Source organism: Nicotiana sylvestris, chromosome 12, assembly GCF_000393655.2.
Source record: "Nicotiana sylvestris chromosome 12, ASM39365v2, whole genome shotgun sequence".
Lineage (NCBI taxonomy): Eukaryota > Viridiplantae > Streptophyta > Magnoliopsida > Solanales > Solanaceae > Nicotiana > Nicotiana sylvestris.
Genome location: NC_091068.1, coordinates 39,567,425 through 39,588,722, shown reverse-complemented (window position 1 = coordinate 39,588,722; position 21,298 = coordinate 39,567,425). Strand labels below are relative to the sequence as shown.

Here is a 21,298-nt window from a genome sequence, read left to right as displayed (position 1 = left end):
ATGGAAAAAGTTCAGTTTAGGGTTTAACACCCTAATTCTGACTAAATGGAAAAGTTCAGTTTAGGGTTTAAAACCCTAATGCTGACTAAAGGAAAAAAGTTCAGGTTAGGGTTTTAAACCCTAATGCTGACTAAAAGGAAAAGTTCAGTTTAGGGTTTAAAACCCTAATGCTGACTAAAGGAAAAAGTTCAGTTCAAGGTTTAAAAACCCTAATGCTGACTAAAGGGAAAAGTTCAGTTTAGGGTTTAAAACCCTAATTCTGACTAAAGGGAAAAGTTCAGTTTTGGGTTTAAAACCCTGATGCTGACTAAATGGAAAAAGTTCAATTTAGGGTTTAAAACCCTAATGCTGACTGAATGGAAAAAGTTCAGTTTAGGGTTTAAAACCCTAATGCTGACTAAATGGAAAAGTTCAGTTTAGGGTTTAAAACCCTAATGCTGACTAAAGGGAAAAAGTTCAGTTTAGGGTTTAAAACCCTAATGCTGACTACATGGAAAAAGTCTAGTTTATGGTTTAAAACCCTAATGCTGACTAAAGGAAAAGTTCAGTTTAGGGTTTAAAACCCTAATGCTGACTAGAGGGAAAAGTTCAGTTTATGGTTTAAAACCCTAACGCTGACTGAAGGAAAAAAGTTCAGTTTAGGGTTGAAAACCTTAATACTAACTGTATGGGAAAGTTCAGTTTAGGGTTTAAAACCCTAATGCTGACTAAAGGGAAAAAAGTTCAGTTTAGGGTTTAAAACCCTAATGCTGACTATATGGAAAAAGTTCAGTTTATGGTTTAAAACCCTGATGCTGACTAAATGGAAAAAGTTCAGTTTAGAGTTTAAACCCTAATGCTGACTAAATGGAAAAAGTTCAGTTTAGGGTTTAAAACCCTAATGCTGACTAAAGGGAAAAAAGTTCAGTTTAGGGTTTAAAACCCTAATGCTGACTACATGGAAAAAGTTCAGTTTAGGGTTTAAAACCCTAATGCTGACTAAAGGAAAAGTTCAGTTTAGGGTTTAAAACCCTAATGCTGACTAGAGGGAAAAGTTCAGTTTATGGTTTAAAACCCTAACGCTGACTGAAGGAAAAAAGTTCAGTTTAGGGTTTAAAACCTTAATACTAACTGAATGGGAAAGTTCAGTTTAGGGTTTAAAACCCTAATGCTGGCTAAAGGGAAAAAAGTTCAGTTTAGGTTTTAAAACCCTAATGTTGACTACATGGAAAAAGTTCAGTTTAGGGTTTAAAACCCTGATGCTGACTAAATGGAAAAAGTTCAGTTTAGGGTTTAAAACCCTAATGCTGACTAAATGGAAAAAGTTCAGTTTAGGGCTTAAAACCCTAATGCTGACTAAATGGAAAAGTTCAGTTTAGGGTTTAAAACCCTAATGCTGACTAAAGGGAAAAAGTTCAGTTTAGGGTTTAAAACCCTAATGCTAACTACATGGAAAAAGTTCAGTTTAGGGTTTAAAACCCTAATGCTGACTAAAGGAAAAGTTCAGTTTAGGGTTTAAAACCCTAATGCTGACTAGAGGAAAAAGTTCAGTTTAGGGTTTAAAACCCTAATGCTGACTGAAGGAAAAAAAGTTCAGTTTAGGGTTTAAAACCCTAATGCTGACTGAATGGAAAGTTCAGTTTAGGGTTTAAAACCCTAATGCTGACTGAATGGAAAAAGTTCAGTTTAGGGTTTAAAACCCTAATGCTGACTACATGGAAAAAGTTCAGTTTAGGGTTTAAAACCCTAATGCTGACTAAAGGAAAAGTTCAGTTTAGGGTTTAAAACCCTAATGCTGACTAGAGGGAAAAGTTCAGTTTAGGGTTTAAAACCCTTATGCTGACTGAAGGAAAAGTTCAGTTTAGGGTTTAAAACCCTAATGCTGACTAAAGCAAAGAGTTCAGTTTAGGGTTTAAAACCCTAATGCTGACTAAAGCAAAAGTTCAGTTTAGGGTTTAAAACCCTAATGCTGACTGAATGGAAAAAGTTCAGTTTAGGGTTTAAAACCCTAATGCTAACTACATGGAAAAAGTTCAGTTTAGGGTTTAAAACCCTAATGCTGACTAAAGGAAAAGTTCAGTTTAGGGTTTAAAACCCTAATGCTGACTAGAGGGAAAAGTTCAGTTTAGGGTTTAAAACCTAATGCTGACTGAAGGAAAAAAGTTCAGTTTAGGGTTTAAAACCCTAATGCTGACTGAATGGGAAAGTTCAGTTTAGGGTTTAAAACCCTAATGCTGACTAAAGGGAAAAAGTTCAGTTTAGGGTTTAAAACCCTAATGCTGACTACATGGAAAAAGTTCAGTTTAGAATGCTGACTAAAGGAAAAGTTCAGTTTAGGGTTTAAAACCCTAATGCTGACTAGAGGGAAAAGTTCAGTTTAGGGTTTAAAACCCTTATGCTAACTGAAGGAAAAGTTCAGTTTAGGGTTTAAAACCCTAATGCTGACTAAAGCAAAGAGTTCGGTTTAGGGTTTAAAACCCTAATGCTGACTAAAGCAAAGAGTTCAGTTTAGGGTTTAAAACCCTAATGCTGACTAAAGCAAAGAGTTCAGTTTAGGGTTTAAAACCCTAATGCTGACTGGCTGGGGACAAAGTTCGAGGATACTAACTGACCTCTTTTTTTAAATTTTCTTGTTTTAGTTCGAGTGAATTCCTTATTGCCAAACTGTTTCTTGTACCCATGTACCTTGTTCTTTGGGTGACACCTGCCTCTTGCACGGTTGTCTTGGATTATGCTTGTTTCAACTTTTCAGACAAAGAACAATTGTTAGTTCGGAAATGGCGGTTGGTTCGGTGACCTTGATCGTTCTAGTTGCTTTGTTGCGTCCTTATTTCTGTCGCGAAGTCCTGCCATTGATTGGATTCAAATGGCGAAACCCTTTTAGACTGCTCAGGCTTGTATTTCCAGATTCTGTGATGATTTGCCTCGTAAGGCTTTTTTTTGTCCCGTTTTGCTTGGGAATTCTCAACGGGGATTTTATTGGGGATACTCTGTGGGTATTTGTACAAGGCGGACTTGTCGGGGATTTGTTGCAAAGCGGACTTGCCGGGATTAGTTGGGAAAGCTCGCTGGGGAATTTTTACAAAGGGAGGCTCTGTGGGGATTTGTACAAAGCGAACTTGCTGGGGAATTTTTTTTTTTTTTAAAAAGAATGCAGTCAAACATCATGATCCATCGGGTTTGGACAAACGTACCAACGAAACGGGGCATTTCCTTTGCGAAACGGAATTCCGTGAAACCAAACCTGCCACCTGTCCTTTCCGGTATATCTGGAGACTTAGGGTTAAAAATGAAAGGAATTTGAAGAAAAGCAAAGAAAGGAGAAAGCAAACTTCAGAAAAGAAGTGTCCCTTTCGGGACGAAAAAGACTTATCTGAGTAAAACAATGCTGACTTTAAATGGACATGACATACTCTGTGGACTGGACGCCTGACCTTCAATCAACTTGCATTTCCTCCCGAACCAAAATGGGTTTGTGTTTCAAACCGGTGGAACTTTGCCGAGACTTCCTGGGGTGGAGTCATCATTTCGGCCAACAACGCCCTTTGCGGGTTTTCGCTAGATGACCTCTCTCGTTTCTCTCCTTGCTGTCGCTTGATAGCACTCTTTACGAGTTTTTACTACACAAGCTCTCTCATTTTGGTTTCTCTACTCCCGTCGCCTCGCGGTGCCCGGAGGTTTTCACCGACGAGACTCTCTCATTTTGTTTCTCTCAATTTACAGTGTACCGGTCTTCATTTGTGACGCTTTTTGGCTTCCCGCTACCTTTGGTAATTGATTTGAAAGGCTTGTGCTTGGCGAAGAAAAGTAGATGATACTAACTTCTAAACCGCTTGACGTGCCCCGGTTTCAATTTCAGGGTAAATGGGATTTTATTGTTGGTGTGACTGAACCTTAGGGAGAGGCTGCCTACGTATCCTTTCGGAATCAAGTCAAACGTAGTTCAAGCCTCGATCAATGTTTTGTTTTGTTTGTTTTTATTTGTTTTTTTTGTAACCGGCTCAAAGGCTTGTAGAGAGAGTTGATGGGAATAAAACCTTCAGCATTTCAAATGTGTCAGGACCGCTGGGGTGTCACTCAGACATAGTATCTTTTGACTGCGTCCGCATTCACTGCTGTTTCGGGATCATTTCCTTCAATGTCACCTAGGTACAATGCTCCTCTTGGAAATATCTTCATGATGATGTATGGGCCTTTCCAGTTTGGAGCAAATTTCCCTTTTGCTTCCTGGTGATGTGGCAGAATGCGCCTCAGTACCAGTTGACCTACTTCGAAATTCCTAGGCCTGACTTTCTTGTTGTAAGCAGGGGCCATTATTCGTTGGTACAACTATCCGTGACAAACCGCGGCCATTCGTTTCTCATCAATCAAAATCAACTGCTCCAATCGAGTCTTAACCCATTCGCTGTCCTCGATTTCTGCTTCAACAATGGTTCGAAGCGAAGGGATTTCTACTTCCGCTGGTATCACAGCCTTGGTCCCATAAACCAAAAGATAAGGAGTTGCTCCTACTGACGTGCATATCGTAGTGCGATACCCCAACAATGCAAATGGTAACTTCTCATGCCACTGTCGGGAACTCTGGATCGTTTTCCTCAAAATCTTCTTGATGTTTTTGTTTGCCGCTTCTACAGCTCCATTGGCCTTTGGCCGATAAGGAGTAGAATTCCTATGCGTTATTTTGAATTGCTCGCATACATCTCCCATCAAGTGACTGTTCAAGTTTGCTGCGTTATCTATAATGATAGTCGCAGGAATACCGAAACGACAGATAAGATTTGAGTGTACAAAATCCACTACAGCTTTTTTAGTGACCGACTTGAGAGTGACAGCCTCTACCCATTTTGTGAAGTAGTCGATGGCAACCAGTATAAATCTGTGTCCATTTGAAGCCTTTGGCTCGATTGGTCCAATGACGTCCATGCCCCACGCAACAAATGGCCAAGGTGCAGACATGGGATGCAATTCCGTGGGAGGTGCATGAATCAAATCACCGTGCACCTGACACTGATGACACTTCCGAACAAAACTAAAGCAGTCCTTTTCCATGGTTATCCAGTAATAACCTGTTCAAAGGATTTTCTTTGCCAAGATGTACCCGTTCATGTGGGGTCCGCACACTCCTGCGTGTATTTCGTGCATGATCTTTCTTGCCTCCTCCGCGTCAACACATCTTAGTAGATTGAGGTCCGGGGTCCTCTTATACAACAATTCACCGCTCAGAAAGAAACCACTTGCATGCCGCTTAATGGTTCTCTTTTGATATCCAGTAGCATGCTCGGGGTATTCTTGCGTCTTCAGGAACCTCTTGATGTCATGGTACCAAGGCTGCGTATTTGATCCTGCCTCGATTACGTTGCAGTAACCGTGTCTTTCCCTGATTTGGATTTCCAAAGGATCTACGTGGGCGTTGCCCGGGTAGGGTAGCATTGAAGCGAGAGTAGCAAGCGCATCTGCTAGTTCATTGTGACACCTCAGGATATACCTGAACTCTATTGATTTAAAACGCTTGCTGAGGTTCTCCACGTGCTGTCGGTTAGGGATAAGCTTGACATCCCGAGTTTCCCATTCACCTTGGGCTTGCCGGATAATCAGGTCAGAATCTCCCATGATCAGTAAGTCTTCGACATCCTGATCGATCGCCATATGCATGCCCATGATGCAGGCTTCATACTCAGCTGTATTGTTTGTGCAAAAGAAACGCAGTCTAGCTGTGGCTGGATAATGCTGACCAGAGGGCGAGATCAAAATTGCCCCAATCCCTACACCTTTGGCGTTTACAGCTCCATCAAAGAACATCTTCCAAACATGAGCGTTCTCCGAGACCACTTCTACAGTGTTTATTTCTTCATCTGGAAAGTAGGTACTCAATGGCTGGTATTCCTCATCGACTGGATTTTCGGCCAAATGATCTGCTAGCGCCTGGGCTTTCATTTCCGTGCGAGTGACATAGACTATGTCGAATTCAGTAAGCAAGATTTGCCACTTGGCCAGTTTTCCAGTAGGCATCGGTTTCTGATATATATACTTCAAAGGATCCAACTTGCTTATGAGGAAAGTAGTGTGAGCTTGGAGATAATGTCTCAGTTTCTGAGCCACCCACGTTAAAGCGCAACACGTTCTTTCCAACAGAGTATACTTGGCCTCGTAGCCGGTGAACTTCTTGCTCAAGTAGTAGATTGCTTGCTCCTTCTTTCCGGTTATGTCATGTTGCCCGAGGACGCAACCGAAAGAGTTTTCCAAGACCGTCAGATAGAAGAACAGTGGTCTCCCTTGCTCTGGCGGGACCAAAACTGGGGGGTTTGAAAGATATTCTTTGACTTTGTCAAAAGCTTCCTGACATTCAGCCGTCCATTTGATCGCCGCATCTTTCCTCAACAGCTTAAATATGGGCTCACACGTGCTTGTCAGCTGGGCAATAAATCGACTGATATAGTTTAATCTGCCCAACAAACTCATCACGTCTTTCTTCGTTCTTGGGGGAGGTAGATCCCTGATAGATTTTATCTTTGTTGGATCTAATTCGATACCTCTCCTGCTCACTATGAAGCCCAAAAGCTTGCCCGATGGAACTCCGAAATCACATTTGGCTGGGTTCAGCTTCAAGTCATACTTCCTCAGTCTCTCAAAGAACTTTCTCAAGTCTTGGATGTGATTATCCTGCGTCCTGGACTTGACTATCACGTCGTCCACGTACACCTCTATTTCTTGATGTATCATGTCATGAAAAATGGCAGTCATGGCCCTCATGTAAGTATCCCCAGCATTCTTCAGACCAAATGGCATGACCCGATAACAGTAGGTGCCCCAAGGCGTGGTGACGGCAGTTTTCTCGGCGTCTTCTTCATCCATCAATACCTGATGATATCCAGCGTAACAATCTACGAAAGACTGTATCTCATGTTTGGCGCAATTATCAACGAGGATGTAGATGTTGGGCAGTGGGAAATTATCTTTGGGACTTGCTCTATTCAAATCTCGGTAATCTACACATACCCGAGTTTTCCCGTCTTTTTTCGGTACTGGAACCACATTTGCCAACCATGTTGTATACTGGACTACCTGAATCACTCTCGTTTTCAGTTGTTTGGTGATCTCCTCTTTAATCTTGTCACTGATCTCAGTTTTGAACTTTCGTTGCTTTTGTTGAACTGGAGGACAATCAGGGTGAATTGGCAATTTATGAACCACTAGATCGACACCTAGTCCCGGCATGTCAACGTATGACCAAGCAAACACATCTTTAAATTCAAAAAGAAGTTGAATTATCGCGTCTCGCGTTTTCTTGTCCGTGTGAATGCTTATTTTGGTCTCCCGGATTTCTTCAGGAGTTCCTAAATTAACCGGTTCGGTGTCATTCAGATTTGGCTTAGGTTTATTCTCAAAATGTTCCAACTCTCGGTTTATTTCCCTAAAAGCCTCTTCTTCATCATATTCTGGTTCTGGGTTCATTATTTCACAATTAAATAGCTCATTGTGATCTGGGCGTGAAGTCCGCAAGCATGTCATATTTAAAGCCGCGTTATTATAACTGAAATAAAAAGATAAAAGAAAAACAACAAAATCAGAACAAAGGAGAAAAATGGGAAAACAATGACGATTTTTTTCATTTTTTTTATTTTCTTGAAATTTTGGAAGACAACAATGTTTACAACTCAGGAATGCAAAACAACAACTGAAGGGAAGAAAAACATCCAAGTTATATCCTGGAGATAACTTGGGATGCAAAAAAGGTGGCAGGACAGGTCTACCCGGACTTCCGCCTAGACGGGAATGGCGTGGCCTCCCAGTTTCGGAGTTTGGCATTTTGCCCCATATATAGTATTTCGGCGGTGCTGGTGCCTTCTCCTGGTTGAACCATATGAGCCTCGTAGAGCATTTCTCTCATTGCCCCACATATCTCCTCGATTTCCTCAGCCGTGAAAACCTCGTCGTCTTCTTCTTCAGTGTATCTTGGTCCGACGAAGGTTTCATATAAATCTGGCAGTGGCCTAGGCAATTTCCAACCCTTATTCTTCCTTTTCTTCGCCCATTCTTCATCTTCTGGAGTGGGTTGAAAACCTATCCCAAAAAGTTTTTTGGCGGAAGGCAGGGTGATGGGTTCCGTTATTCCCTGCAATGTTCGTCCGAGCCCTTTTCCTGGCCTGAATCCGTGCCGGATCATCTCTTTAGCCACCATAACCGAGGCGTTAGACAAGAAAGGTTGGGGGCAAGGTTTTCCCTCTTCATGCTGCTCTGCTAACACAATCTCGAAAGCTTGATAGACCGTGTGTTCACTCCCTTCTCTTGGTTCAAGATATGGGATGGATGGGTCCCGATAAATAGCATGCTCGTCTTCTCCATGGACCACAATCTCTCGGTCTTCGTACTCAAACTTCACCATCTGATGAAAAGTGGAAAGCACAACTCCTGCCGCATGAATCCAAGGTCTGCCAAGGAGAAAATTGTAGGACGTATCCATGTCAAGCACTTGGAAAGTTACCTCAAACTCTACTGGCCCTATGGTCAAACCAAGTCTATTTCTCCAAGGATGTCTCTTTTGATGCCGTCAAAAGCCCTTATGCAGACATTATTGGGGCAGATTCTTCCGGTCCCAATTTCCATTCTCTGTAGCGTGGAGAGAGGACAAATGTCAACACCTGAACCCCCATCCAACATTACCCGCTTGACGTAGTAGCCTTCGCATTTAACTGTTAGATGCAGGGCTTTGTTATGTGCCGCTCCCTCTGGGGGTAGATCATTCTTGCTGAAAGAGACTTGGTTGATGGCAAAGAACCTCTCTGTCATCCGTTCCAGTTGTTCAACTGAGGTTTCAGCTGGTACATATGCTTCATTCAGGGTCTTGAGTAATATCTTTTGATGCTCGGTTGACCTCATTAGCAGAGATAGCATGGACACTTGCTCAGGGCACTTGCGCAGTTGATCTACTACTTCGTAGTCTGGCATTTTCATTTGTTGGAAGAAAAATTCCGCTTCTTCAACGCTTACAGGCTTCTTTGGTGGGAAGCGTCTCCGTGTAGCGTTGTTCAGCTCTTGGGTGTTTGAATACCTTCCAATGAAAGCATTTTCCGGAAGTTCTCCCGTGACTTCTTTACCTTTGTACGTTACCAACGTCCTCTGATAGTTCCACGGTACTGTGGACAGGTTTGTCATCGGCTTTTGTGGCACGCGTCCGATAACCACTGGCTCATTCAGCCGAGGTGGTTGAATCGTCCCCCGGACCACATAGGCCCCTTTCGGTACGTACATAGGCTTTGCCCTTTTGACCTCGAAGCTCTGCGGCTTCTCTGCTCGACCTCGTGGGATGTAAAGAACTCCATTCTTCACAGGCACTGCCTTCTTCTCCACCTTCTCTTCAGGCTCGCACTTTACAGTATTGGCCTTTTCCCCTTTTTCTGGTTTCTGGGCTGTTTCAGGCTTTTTCCCTGCGTCAACAATGGCGATTATAGCTTTCAAAGCAGGGTCAAATTCTTTGTCTTTGCAAATCATTCCGATCAGCGGACCATTATTGTGAGTAGGTAATGGATTGTTAGTCACATTTGGGACCTCCTCGTCCCTTAGCACTATTTTCCCTTGCTCTATTAAATTCTCGACCACTCTTCTTAATGACCAACAGTCATTTGTATCGTGCCCCTCGGCCCCTGAATGATAGGCGCATCTGACACCGGCTTTGTAAGAAGGTGACGCCGGGTTGTGCCTTGTCTGAGGGACTGGCTGCAGGAAACCCAACTGGACTAGCTTCGGGAACAAAGTAGAGTATGGCTCACCGATAGGCGTGAAAGTCCGCCTTCTATGTGGCTCTTGAGGACGGAAGTTATTTTGCGGAGGCTGTGGGTTATAGTGGTTGCGGTAAGGAGGCTGATTTCTGGGAGGTGGAGCTTGGCCTCGGTTGGCTTGGTGCGGCGGATGGACATAAGGCTGGGTGTTCATGACTATGTAGGGTTGAGGAGGATATGCCGCATTTGAGTGGGGGTAGTAGTGTTGTGAGGTTCTTTCCGGAAAACGGGGCATGGGATTACGATATTCCCTTGCTTATGAGGCTGCCATGGCTGTTTCTTCCTTTTTCTTCCCTCTTGCCATTCCTCCGGACCCGCTTTGGACGGCTTGGGAGGTCGCCCTTATGGCTGCTTGACTCAAAATCCTACCTGTTTTCAGACCATTCTCCACCATCTCTCCAATCTTAATTGCTTCTGCAAACGGCTTTCCCATGGCTGACATCATGTTTTGGAAATAGTCAGACTCTTGAGCCTGGAGAAAGGTAGTGACCATTTCCACTTCATCCATGGGAGGCTTCACCCTCGACGCCTGCTCGCGCCACTTAATAGCATACTCTCTGAAGCTTTCTGAAGGTTTCTTTTTCAAGTTCGACAGAGAATTTCGGTCTGGTGCGATGTCGATGTTATACTGGAATTGTCTCACAAAATCTCTAGCGAGATCATCCCAGACATGCCATCGGGACATGTCCTGGTCCATGTACCATTCCGAGGCTATTCCTACCAGACTTTCCCCGAAATATGCCATTAGCAATTCCTCTTTTCCGCCGGCTCCCCTTAATTGGTTGCAATATTTCTTTAGGTGAGCAATGGGGTCACCGTGCCCGTCGTACTTCTCAAACTTTGGGGTCTTGAAACCCACTGGTAGGTGTACGTGAGGGAACATGCATAGGTCGGCGTAAGAGATGCTTTTCTGTCCGCTCAAACCTTGCATATTCTTCAAACTCTGTTCAAGGCTTCTCATTCTTTTGGCCATCTCATTTTGTTCCGCAATTCTGGGGTTCTGATCCTGCCCAGGTGCAAGCTCGCACTGAGGCTGTGGAGGATTAGTGCTGGTAGCGAACCTAGTTGGTTCCATCGAGAAAGATGGGGCTTGGAATGTAAACGAGGACGAGTCAAAAGTCGGCTTGTATGCAGCAGGTCGTGTCGTGATCGGGCAAGGTGGTGCAGTAAATATATTGGTGTTTACATCCGTCGTTGACACTCGAGGATGAGGCTCAGAGGGCGATCCAGCAGAGAAGGCTGAAATGGCTGAGTATCCGAATGGGGTAGCAGGATAACTTATGGGGACGTTAGAAGTCCCGCTTGTCTTGGAGAATAACTCAGGGAATCCAGGGACGATGCTTGGTGGCTCTTTTCCATTATTCCAGTCATCAAGCATTTCCAGCATGCGAAGCCGCAAGATTCTATTTTCCTCCGCAGTTGCGGATTCGGGCGTGAGGACGGCCGAGATAGAACTTTCCTCGGAAACAGGGATTGTTGGCAACGGAATCTCTGAAGACATTTCTACACTTCCTTTTGACCTTGTGAAGTAAGTGTGAGCACTGCCTCCTGTCTTAACAATAGGTAATTGAACACTCCCTTTCGATCTCGTGAAATATGGGTGCGAGGCCAGACTTTCACCAAACCAACCACATTTTCCAAAAACCTGGAAGGAACTCAATGACAAACGAACGGTTAATTCGAATCAAATAACAGATAGGCAATCTCACGTTGGGGCATGATGCACCTATACAGTTAAATGGGTTCCTACATGTTTGCGACGAAAGCATGTGTCATTCCGGCATTCTTTTAGGCTTTTATTATTTTCCCCTTTTTTTCAATTTTTCTCTTTGGTTAAACCGCGACCGGATCCGATGAGGATTGCCTACGTATCACGATGCCACGTGAATCAGATCATTACGTAGTTCAAAAACACAAATAAGCGTAAAAGAAGCAACCTTTTTATTGTTGAAACGGTCTATTACAAACTACATTTTGCAAAAGAAAGAGCAAACTTTGAAAATAAACCTAGACTCAAATAGACTAAAACAAACTGATGGGAAAAAACAGGCAGAAGATGCTACGATACAGACTCGACTTATGAGTACATTATGGTTTTTAAAATTGGTGCCCGCGGGGCATCATTCGGCCTCGCCACGGTCCTAGGTGTGAGATCCCTCTCAAGCTGCTCCAGCTCATGCATGGTCTGCTTGACATAACCCATCACTGCCGATAGGACCGTAACGCTGGTCATGTCCTCACATCGTAGACATCGTCTGGTGATGGCATGGGAAATGGCCTTGATCCTATCTCTGGTTTGCTTCTTCTCTATGAGTAAGAGTTTTATCTGATTGCTACACATCTTGAATACATGAGAATCCTGTATATGCTGATTCTTCAGTTGTCGTACTTCTAACTTCATCTGGGATAGCAAGTCGTACCAGTATCTGCTCTCAATTTGGAAATTCTTGGCCTAATTAACTGCTTTGATCTCAAGTATAGCCATCTCTCTCTTCATTTTGGCAACAGTTTTCTCGTGGTCGCGTTTCAATTGGTTCAAGTATCGGCGATGCTTCTCTACTCTTGTTCCCCACTGTGCCTTGAGCTTTGCCATGACCTTTTCAGATTCTTCTAAACCATCTTGCCATTCCGTGACTTCTCTTTTTAAACCCTTAATCAACTGTTGGTCTGATCGACTTATGGGCTGTTCATCAAGAGACAATCTCAATTTTTGGATTTGGGCCTTAAGTTCTTCGTTCTCTTGGATCAATTTATTCTTTTCGCTTCGATCCGCCGTGATTTGTATGCTGTTATTGAATTTCAGACTGTCAATTTGTAGCTTCAAATCACCGATCTCTCCCCGATACCCCTTTTCCTTTGCTAACCAGTTCCATTGCCCTTGGGACGATTCTATAAAATCTTTGAGATGTGGTCTCTTAGCTGGTCTTTCGCAAGACAGGTCGCCTCTGAACCAAGCGTGATACCCTGGGGCAACTTCCCCATTTGCTATATCCATCACACAAGTGCTTGCCGTCAGATGTTGGCACTCACTCCAGATTTGGCGAACTTCTTCTTCGGGGAAACGACTGTCCGGACTAATTTCAATCACTTGGGTACTCAGATCTTCATCTTTCGGCACCACTTGATATCTCCCAAGTTGCCTCAAAACCCGATATGGTGCATAGGGTTGGATGCTTTTAAGTCCCATCAACAGAAAGTGGGGCCTGGTTGCCGGCATGTATATGATTTCCTCAATAGGTGACCATCCGAGCGTCCACTAGATTTGGCTAGCAGTGAGAGTTCGGAGAAATGAGGTCCATGATGTGACTCCCTCAGGTAAATTGAACCCTTTGATTCTTGTGTAGAATTCTCCAATACAAGTTTTTTCGAGCGAACCGTAACCCAAGAGAGGGGAGCGGTGGCATAAATGATCGGTCATCCATATTTGCAACAGTAGGTTACATCCTTCGAAAAAGTTGCCCCTGGCTCGACAAGCAGTGAGAGCCCGGAAAATGTCAGCCATAATCATAGGCGCCAGAGTACTTTTATCTTGGGTAAGCAAAGTACTGACGACCCCAGTTATTTTTAGATCGATGTTTCCGTCCTTCCTCGGGAACACTATAAGACCCAAGAAGGCTGTCATAAAAGCTAACAGCATGTGTTCGTCCCACTTTTGTCGGTTTCCTTTGCTACACAGTTTGAAATCCGGCTTATTGAACCCGCCCTCGTGACCGTATCTAGCATACATGAGGTGGAGACTGCAGAAACCTTTGGCAAGATCTGGATGGTGAAATGTTCGGGGTATTTTCAGGAAATCCAGAAACCGGTGTACCGTGACGGCCCTAGGTGCAATCAAGTATTTGAACCTTAACGGAGCTTCATCACCCCCAATGTATCCCGCTATTTCTTCCAGATTCGGGGTGAGCTCGAAGTCTGAGAAATGAAATACATTGTGCGCCGAATCCCAGTAAGTGACCAATGATCTGATAATCTCTCCCCGAGGCTGAATGTCTAGTAAATCCGGGAGATTTTTCAGATACTTCCTTACTTTGCCTTGCCCCTCCTTGCCTAAGTCATTCCACTATAATCGCAACTCAAAAGGGATCTTGGTCATTATTGAAAAAGGTTCGTTTTGTATCGTGCTCATCCTGCACATTTATTTAGGGTGATTATAAATAAGAAAAAAACCTTTATTAGACTCAAAAATTAAAATTATCTAGATCTCTTTTTTTTTTAAAAAAAAGGATTTTTCTTTTTTGCAAAATGGGAGGTTGGACCCGATGAGAGTTGCCTGCGTATCTCACACCGAGTGAGAATCAAACCGGCGTAGTTCGGTCGGATCAAAATAGGGGAAACAAAAATAAAATCCTTTAAAGAAAAGAGGAATAACTATTTTTTCTGGAATTTTGTTATATGTTTTTTTTATTATTTATTTTTTTGAAAAGAGACCAAGGAAATACTTATACATTTTAAACTTCCTTTTTTTTCATTTTTTTTTTGAAATTTCGAAAATTTTTTAAAGAGGTACTACATATGAAACCAAAAAAAAATTTGATTTTTTTTATTTATATATATTTTGGATTTTGAAAGTGATTAAAAGGAATAGTCAAACTGAAAGACAAGCTTTGTTTTCATTTTTTTCATTTTTTCTTTTATATATATATTTTTTTTAAAAGAAAATTCCGGTGAGGTTTTGACATTACTTGGACATTGGTTTTTTTTTTTCAAAAGTATAAGTAATTATCTCCCTACCCTGCTATTCTTTTTTTTTTTTGAAAATTTTTCGGAAACCGGTCAACATGCAGATCTGTAGCAAATAGATGCGCAAAATAAACGGGATGCAGCAGGATGGTCTTTTCATTCCAGGTTGCCTGTCCTAGACGGACCCAACCCCTGTGTTGAGTCCCCTATGTCAAATGCAACATGATACAGATAAGCGTTCCTACTAGGGATCCGACATGAGGTTTCGTTATACTAGGTTTATAACCTGGGTAGATGTTCTAGACTGTGTACCTGAGCGGACAACTCGAGTCGAGGAGGGGCAACTTACCGGGAACCAAAAGGTCGTCCGGCTTCGTAACTTATCCGTCCTCTTTCTTATTTCAGGTATTGACACTAACAGAATAGGGAGCCTTGACCAGCGAGCTTCTCCCCGGTGGTGAAGAGAGAAGGGTTTCGGCACAGTTTATATACAGTTCAGATAATATCAAAGCGGTAAAATACAACATTTAGCACGTTATACAAAAACATGTAATAAAGATCAGATAATAAAGCCAAATATAACAATTATTCTAAGCTCGAATTCCTGAACCCTGAACCAGAGGTTCTGGGTTGAGCTTCTCCCCAGCGGAGTCGCCAGAGCTGTCACACCTCCTTTTTGCGCGCCCCGCCCCGAAGGGTTAAAATGCGCGAGGGAGTTTTTCCAATTTAAGTGACAATATTCGAAATGGGATTATTTAGTTCAGAGTCGCCACTTGGGAAAGGTTTGGTTTTTGGTGTCCCAAGTCACCGGTTTATCTTGAATCCCAAATCGAGGAAATTTTCGACTTTTCCAAATGAAGTCTGCGACCCAGAAATTCTAAGTAAGGAATTTTGTTGACCCGAGGGAAGGTGTTAGGCACCCTCGAATCCCGTGGTTCTAGCACGGTCACTTAAATTGTTATAATGGCTAAATATCTGATTTAAATACATGTTATGACTTACGTGCTTTTATTAAGTTTAAACCGCTTTTATTTTTCATTTATTTTTATAGAGTTGCGACGTCGTGAAAATGCATCTCGAACCACATCACAATCAATGCACCCGTGGTCGTCGACACATTTTGACTCCGTTGAGATTTGGATTTGGGTCACATCAATGTGCACCCGTGTTTAGGGATGTAATTTAATTAAGCCGCACCTAAAGAGTCTAACGCGTTATTGTCTTTGGAGAAGGCAGGGAAATTCACTAGATCGCCCACCCCAAATTCTAAATATCTATTATGGTTAATTATTGAGGGCCCCGCAATTTGCATTTTTTAATCTGACGAGGCTCGTCTCATTATTTTAGAAAGGATGTTCTAAAGCGACTACATTTCTAATGTGTTTGTCTCTAAAAAAGTAGAAGAAAAAGATACATGCTAATTCAATTATATACTTTGGCCAAATCCAGATTCTTATTAATTATCTGATTAATTATTTACTAAGTGAAGAAATATTATACCTCATGGAACATGCTTTTAATTTGATAGAAGAATTATATGCGAGATTGATGAAACGCTACACTTAAACCCCAAATACTCCTCGAGTTAGCTTTAAACTTATTTAAATAGGATTACTAAAGTTACTCGTTAGATGGTGCTACTAATAATATTCGGAAACTCATCCTAAAAGGAAACTGCCTACCGAAATCGACACTCCCAGATTTAAAACAGTGTTTCTTCAACAATATTAAAAAAAACAATTCGCCCTAACATGCTCAATACAACTAAAGGAAAGTTCGAATTAATGATTACATTAAATGGTTACACATTACACGAATTATGTATTCACCTCCTGTATACCGCTAAACGAATCACCTATCGAAGTTTTAGATCAATACAAGCGTCGATTAAGTACAAACTTACTGATACATTCTCTATTGAACTACAGACTAAAGCTTACATAACTTAACAACATTTAAAGGGCTGTAAGTAAAACAAACAGATGATTATAACTTCTCCAGGTCTTTTAATTCATGCTTTCCATTGTTACAATCAGTTATACCAATGTGGGGGTTCGAAATGTGTACCTGGAAGATGCTTACAATGAAGAAAACAAGAGAGTCAGTTGAGCAGCAGTGTAAACGAACAACAGCAATAACAGATAAATGACAGCAGAACAAGTTCCAGTGTAAGATGCAGTTATGGCCGAGGAAAAGTAGCCAGAATAACAGCAACAAACAGTGTAGTAGAAACCGAGCTCTAGACAGACCAAATCCAGGAAATAAACCAATGCAAACCACAACCAGTAAACTCAATAGGAACTTCAAAGAATCAGAATTGGTTGAACAGATTGAGAACAAATGAAGCCCAAACAACAATAGGAAGAAACAATTTCTGATTGTTCTGTATGTTTTTATTTCTTGCTCACTCTTTTCTGTATCTATGCTCTCTAAAAATCAGACTGTATATGCCTATTCTGTGGTCTCTCTCTATATCTCCCTTCTCTCAAAATTTGGTCCAATGTGTATCCCTTATTTCTCTTATCTCTCTATGTATCTATGCTTTCTAAAATCCCTCAAAATCCAGTCTGATTCTTTTTCTTTTTCCCCCCTCCTTTTTCAGTCTGAGTTCTCTCCTTTTATATCCTAACTTCAGCCCCTTTTAATTTGTTAAACATATCAGAAACCCCTTCCTTTCTTGCTGTTTTTCCACTCAACATTAAAATATGAAAACCTCCCATGAGATTCCTGACAGCCCTTTTAATCAGCTTATTAAACTAAAAGCAGACATGGGCAGTAGGAATATAACCTGACAGCATATGCTGTCAAGTTATTTTAAACTCTAAAAGGGCCTTTATGCACATGTTGTGCACAAGTGCACATGCCACCAATTCAGATTGCAACTACAAACCAAATCCTTAGATTTCTGATTCAAATTAACAACTATAAGTAGCTATACTCGATCCTTAATTTTGATTCAAACAATGTTCAGCAAGAACAGATCAAATTGTTATCATTCCAACAGCTTGAAACTATTCGACGATACGTATCGAATCGACTATACTAATTATAACATGTACAATCGAAAACCATGATCAGACATCTAACAGTATCAAACACATGATTCGAATTGTACTGACTAAACAAAAATTGTACTGGGGAATCAACTAATCAGTCAAATTTAAAGTTCGATTGATTGCACAGCTCATACACATATACACATTATCAGTGAATAGAAGAAAGACTCGATCAAACACAGAGGTTCAGGCAAGGCGGACAGGACACAGTCGATAAACAATTCAAAAGATAAAATCAACTAAACATTTTGGGGCAATAAACGAACGTCTAACTACAGCAAAACCCATGAATTGATAAAAAAGAACACAAAAATACCTGAAATCTTGAAAAATCAGCAAACCCTAGCTCGGATTCGAATTGATCTTTCTTAGGGTTGAATGGACTTTAATCGAAGTGTTCTCCAATGAGAAACACTTCGATTAAGGTCCATTAGACCCTAATCACTTGGCTCAAACATACACAGATCAGTCACGAGGATTCCTAGGGTTCTTAGAGGGCAGATTTGGGTTTTGGGTTTCCTTGGTTAGATTCGGACCAAACCAAGCATGGTTTGGTCACGAGGGAGGTACGAGGACTGTTTGGTGTGAAGCTGGGGTATATCGGTGTAAGTCAAGGTCCGACTCGAATCTTCAAATGAAGATTCGAGAAGGTGGGAGGGGATTCGAGCTAAGTGGTTGGTGGATTTGGGTTCAGGATGGTGAGGTGCATCTATGGTGTTAAGGTGGGGGTCACCGGCGTCCATGCCGCCGGGTTTTTAGTGAGGGGAAAGGGGGGCGGCTCTAGGGTTCCGGGGTTGGGGTCTGTGAAGGAGACGACCTAAGGCAGGGGGGGTTTGGATAGGGGGCAGGGTGTGATATGAGGCTTTTTATACGGGGTGGATGATTGTGTCTTGGCCGTTGGATTGCCACTGATCAACGGCTGTGATCTTTCCATTAAAAGAAACGGTGTCGTTTGCTTTCATACTGGAGTGGATCAGGCCGGGTTTCATTGGGTCGGATCTGATAACGGGTAAAGGAGACGGGACGAGGGCTGTTAGATCAGCCCGGCTTGAACGACTGAGATTGGACGGCCTTATACGGCGTCGTTTGGGTAAAGGATTGGCCTGATCTGGGCCATTCCTTTGAACCAATCAATGGCTCGAAGAAATGATGCCTATACGGCGTCGTTTGGGGCGTCTTACAGAAGGTCTGGTTGGACTGGGTCATTTGCATTGGTTTGGGCCTGATTCTATTTAAAATCTTGGCCCAATTCTAATGTTTTCCTTCTTATAATTAAATAAAAATTCTTAAAAACAAAATCATACCAATATTAATAAATACTCAAAACAACAATTATCACTCACATTGACATTTAATTAAAAATAAAATCATTAAATGCAAACAAAAAATAGAATAAAAGACACATATATTTTACGATTTTGCTTTTAAAATCAATTACGGTTCAAATACACACGACACACACACATTTTTTTTGTATTTTGTTTTATAAAAAAATAAAATGGACAAAATCACAAATAATTAACGAAACGCCACGTAAAAATCAAAAAATTGTACAGCAAGACCAATTGCTATTATTTTGTTTTCTTTTGGAGTGATTGTTGCATAAAACAAAAATCACGTGCTCACAATTGATAGGAGTCTTCTTGGATGAACCAGGTTCATTGGGGATGGCACTGACTAAGTAGTCACAAGCAATCAGAGTGTTAATGCCAAAATGTTCCTTGCTTGAGGCCATTTCCCATTTCTTCAGAGGCACATTGAACCTATCCAGAACTGTGGTCAAAATAAAGCCATAAGGAGTGGCATGAGCCTTGGAGCCATTGATGACCCTGTCTAGCAGCTTGATAATGAAGGCGGGCCAATTTATTTGCCTTCCACTTTCCAGGCACTCCATAAGAACTAGGTCCATATAATTGGCAATGTGCCTTCTCTCCTGTCTGGGCAATAAGCATTTGTTGACAAATTCAAACAAGACCTTGTGTTGAGGCCTCATTTCACTTTTTTGAACAGCCCTGGCTTCATTTACATTCTCTGCATCACAAAACCTTCTAGTAATCTTAAGGGCAGTAGCAAGGGAGTCCAGACAAGGCCACCTTTGCCTTGCATAATTATCAAACCCTTCAGAGGGTATATCAAGGATTTCTCCAAGTTTTTTGCATCAAAGGACACTTGAACCCCTTTTACCAGACTGCTAACCTTGCCATCCTGAGCCTCTACATTTTTCATGAACTCAATTATCTCATTCCTGGATAGCCTACCATCCATCTAAAAGACCATGTCCTTCCACCCCTGAGCAGTTAAGGCCTCCACCAGTCTCATCATTCCTGGCTCCACCAGGTCTTTCAGTAGTCTACCCTTCAAAATCTTTCTTTTGCCAAACATGGCAAGCTTGTCCTTTTCACCATCAGAATCTTCTGCTTCTTCTCCACTCCATTCCTCATCTTCATAAATTCTTACTTGTTTTCCTTTCACAGCAGACCTTGTTCTCTTGGCTAGTGAAGGTTCAAAAGCCTTAGACATAGATGAAGACTTCTTGGAAGAAATCTTGGGCTTTTTGGGCTTGGGGGTTTGAACCTCCACTGGTTGAACTTCCTCCTGATGGACCTGTTCCATTTCCTCAACATCCACTTCCTCTGAGGACTCTGTAACCTTCCCCTTTCCTTTAGCCAACCTTTTGTTCTTACTCTCATCTAGTGCTTTCTGGAGATCACTCTCACTTTGCCTCACCCTGTTTCTTATAGCTCTACCCTTTTGTAATGGAAATTCAGTAGTTGATAGGGGTGAAGCCTTTCTTTTCTTGGATGGCTTAAAGACACTAGGGGTTTTTGTTGTGGGAGTTCTACATTTCTTTGGGTCATTGCTTGCCCCAACCTTTTTCAGTAGGTCTGCTAGGGTCTCTTTAGTAGATGAGCTAGGTTCATCTTTCTGTGTGCTCAGATTAACCAACCCCTCAGCAGCTTCCCCAAAACCACTTCATTCTGACTTCTTGCCACTCTCTTCTACCCTTTCTTTTACAACCCCACAGATAGCAGACACCACTATTTTCCCATTTCCCCTCTCTTTACCACATGCACCCCCTCTCTCTCTTTCTTTTTCAGTATTCTTTTTACCTCCACTCCTTCGTGACCCTGGAAATTCTACATCCATAACAGACCCAACCAGAACAAATCTAGTTTCTAGATTTTCAGACATAGAAGAAATTACCTTAGAAGGAGATTCTTGAGTCTTTTCAGAGTCAGAAGACCGAGGTCCTTCCCTCTCAGTAGCAGATTGATATGATTCAGAATCAGATCTGGAGTCGGAGTTTTGGGCCTAGCTTGCCTTCAACTTCTCATTTAATTTCTTCCTCAGAACCCCAGATGCTACTGTCTTTTGAGCAAGCATTTTCACCCTTCTCAGTTTGGGTTTTGGAGATGTACTGGGTGGAGGAGGTGGGGATGAATTTGAGGGAGTGGGTGGTGGAGGAGTTCCAGGATTGTCTTGTGGGTTGGTCATGATCGTTGGTTTCTTGAGAGAGTTTGTTAATTAGAATTTTGGAGAATAGGGCAAGTGAAAGTGAAGAAGAATTTTTTGACGATTTGGAATTGTGGAGATGGCAGAAGAAATGATGTGTAGTTAAAGAGAAATACATAATTAATAGGTAACGACAACTTTTAGCAGTGGACAATTAGAGGTCTAATCAACACTTCTTCTTTTAGGTAGCCATTCAGGAAGGCACTTTTGACATTCATCCGATGAAGAGTGAATTTCATGTGTGCTGCAAAGGCTATGAGGAGTCATATTGCCTCTAGTTTTGCAACTGGAGCA

The 21,298-nt window shown here is 42.0% G+C and overlaps 1 protein-coding gene across 1 annotated transcript; it reads right to left on the bottom strand.

Annotated features, from left to right (window-relative positions):
- Positions 1-19,756: 19,756 nt before the first annotated feature.
- Positions 19,757-20,986, bottom strand: LOC138882934 (uncharacterized). Its single transcript, XM_070163580.1, has 3 exons — positions 20,813-20,986; positions 20,495-20,695; positions 19,757-20,416 (listed from the first exon to the last, which is right to left on the bottom strand). Exons 1-3 carry the CDS (start codon positions 20,984-20,986, stop codon positions 19,757-19,759), a joined length of 1,035 nt encoding a protein of 344 aa, XP_070019681.1.
- Positions 20,987-21,298: the final 312 nt, after the last annotated feature.

Excerpts from the sequence above, each read along its gene's own strand:
- LOC138882934 (XM_070163580.1), bottom strand. The coding sequence starts at position 20,986 with ATGACCAACCCACAAGACAATCCTGGAACTCCTCCACCACCCACTCCC. Across the intron at positions 20,696-20,812 it reads AATTAAATGAGAAGTTGAAG|GTAATTTCTTCTATGTCTGA; the intron begins GCAAGCTAGGCC and ends TCTCCTTCTAAG. Across the intron at positions 20,417-20,494 it reads GTGGGGTTGTAAAAGAAAGG|AAAGATGAACCTAGCTCATC; the intron begins GTAGAAGAGAGT and ends CTGAGCACACAG.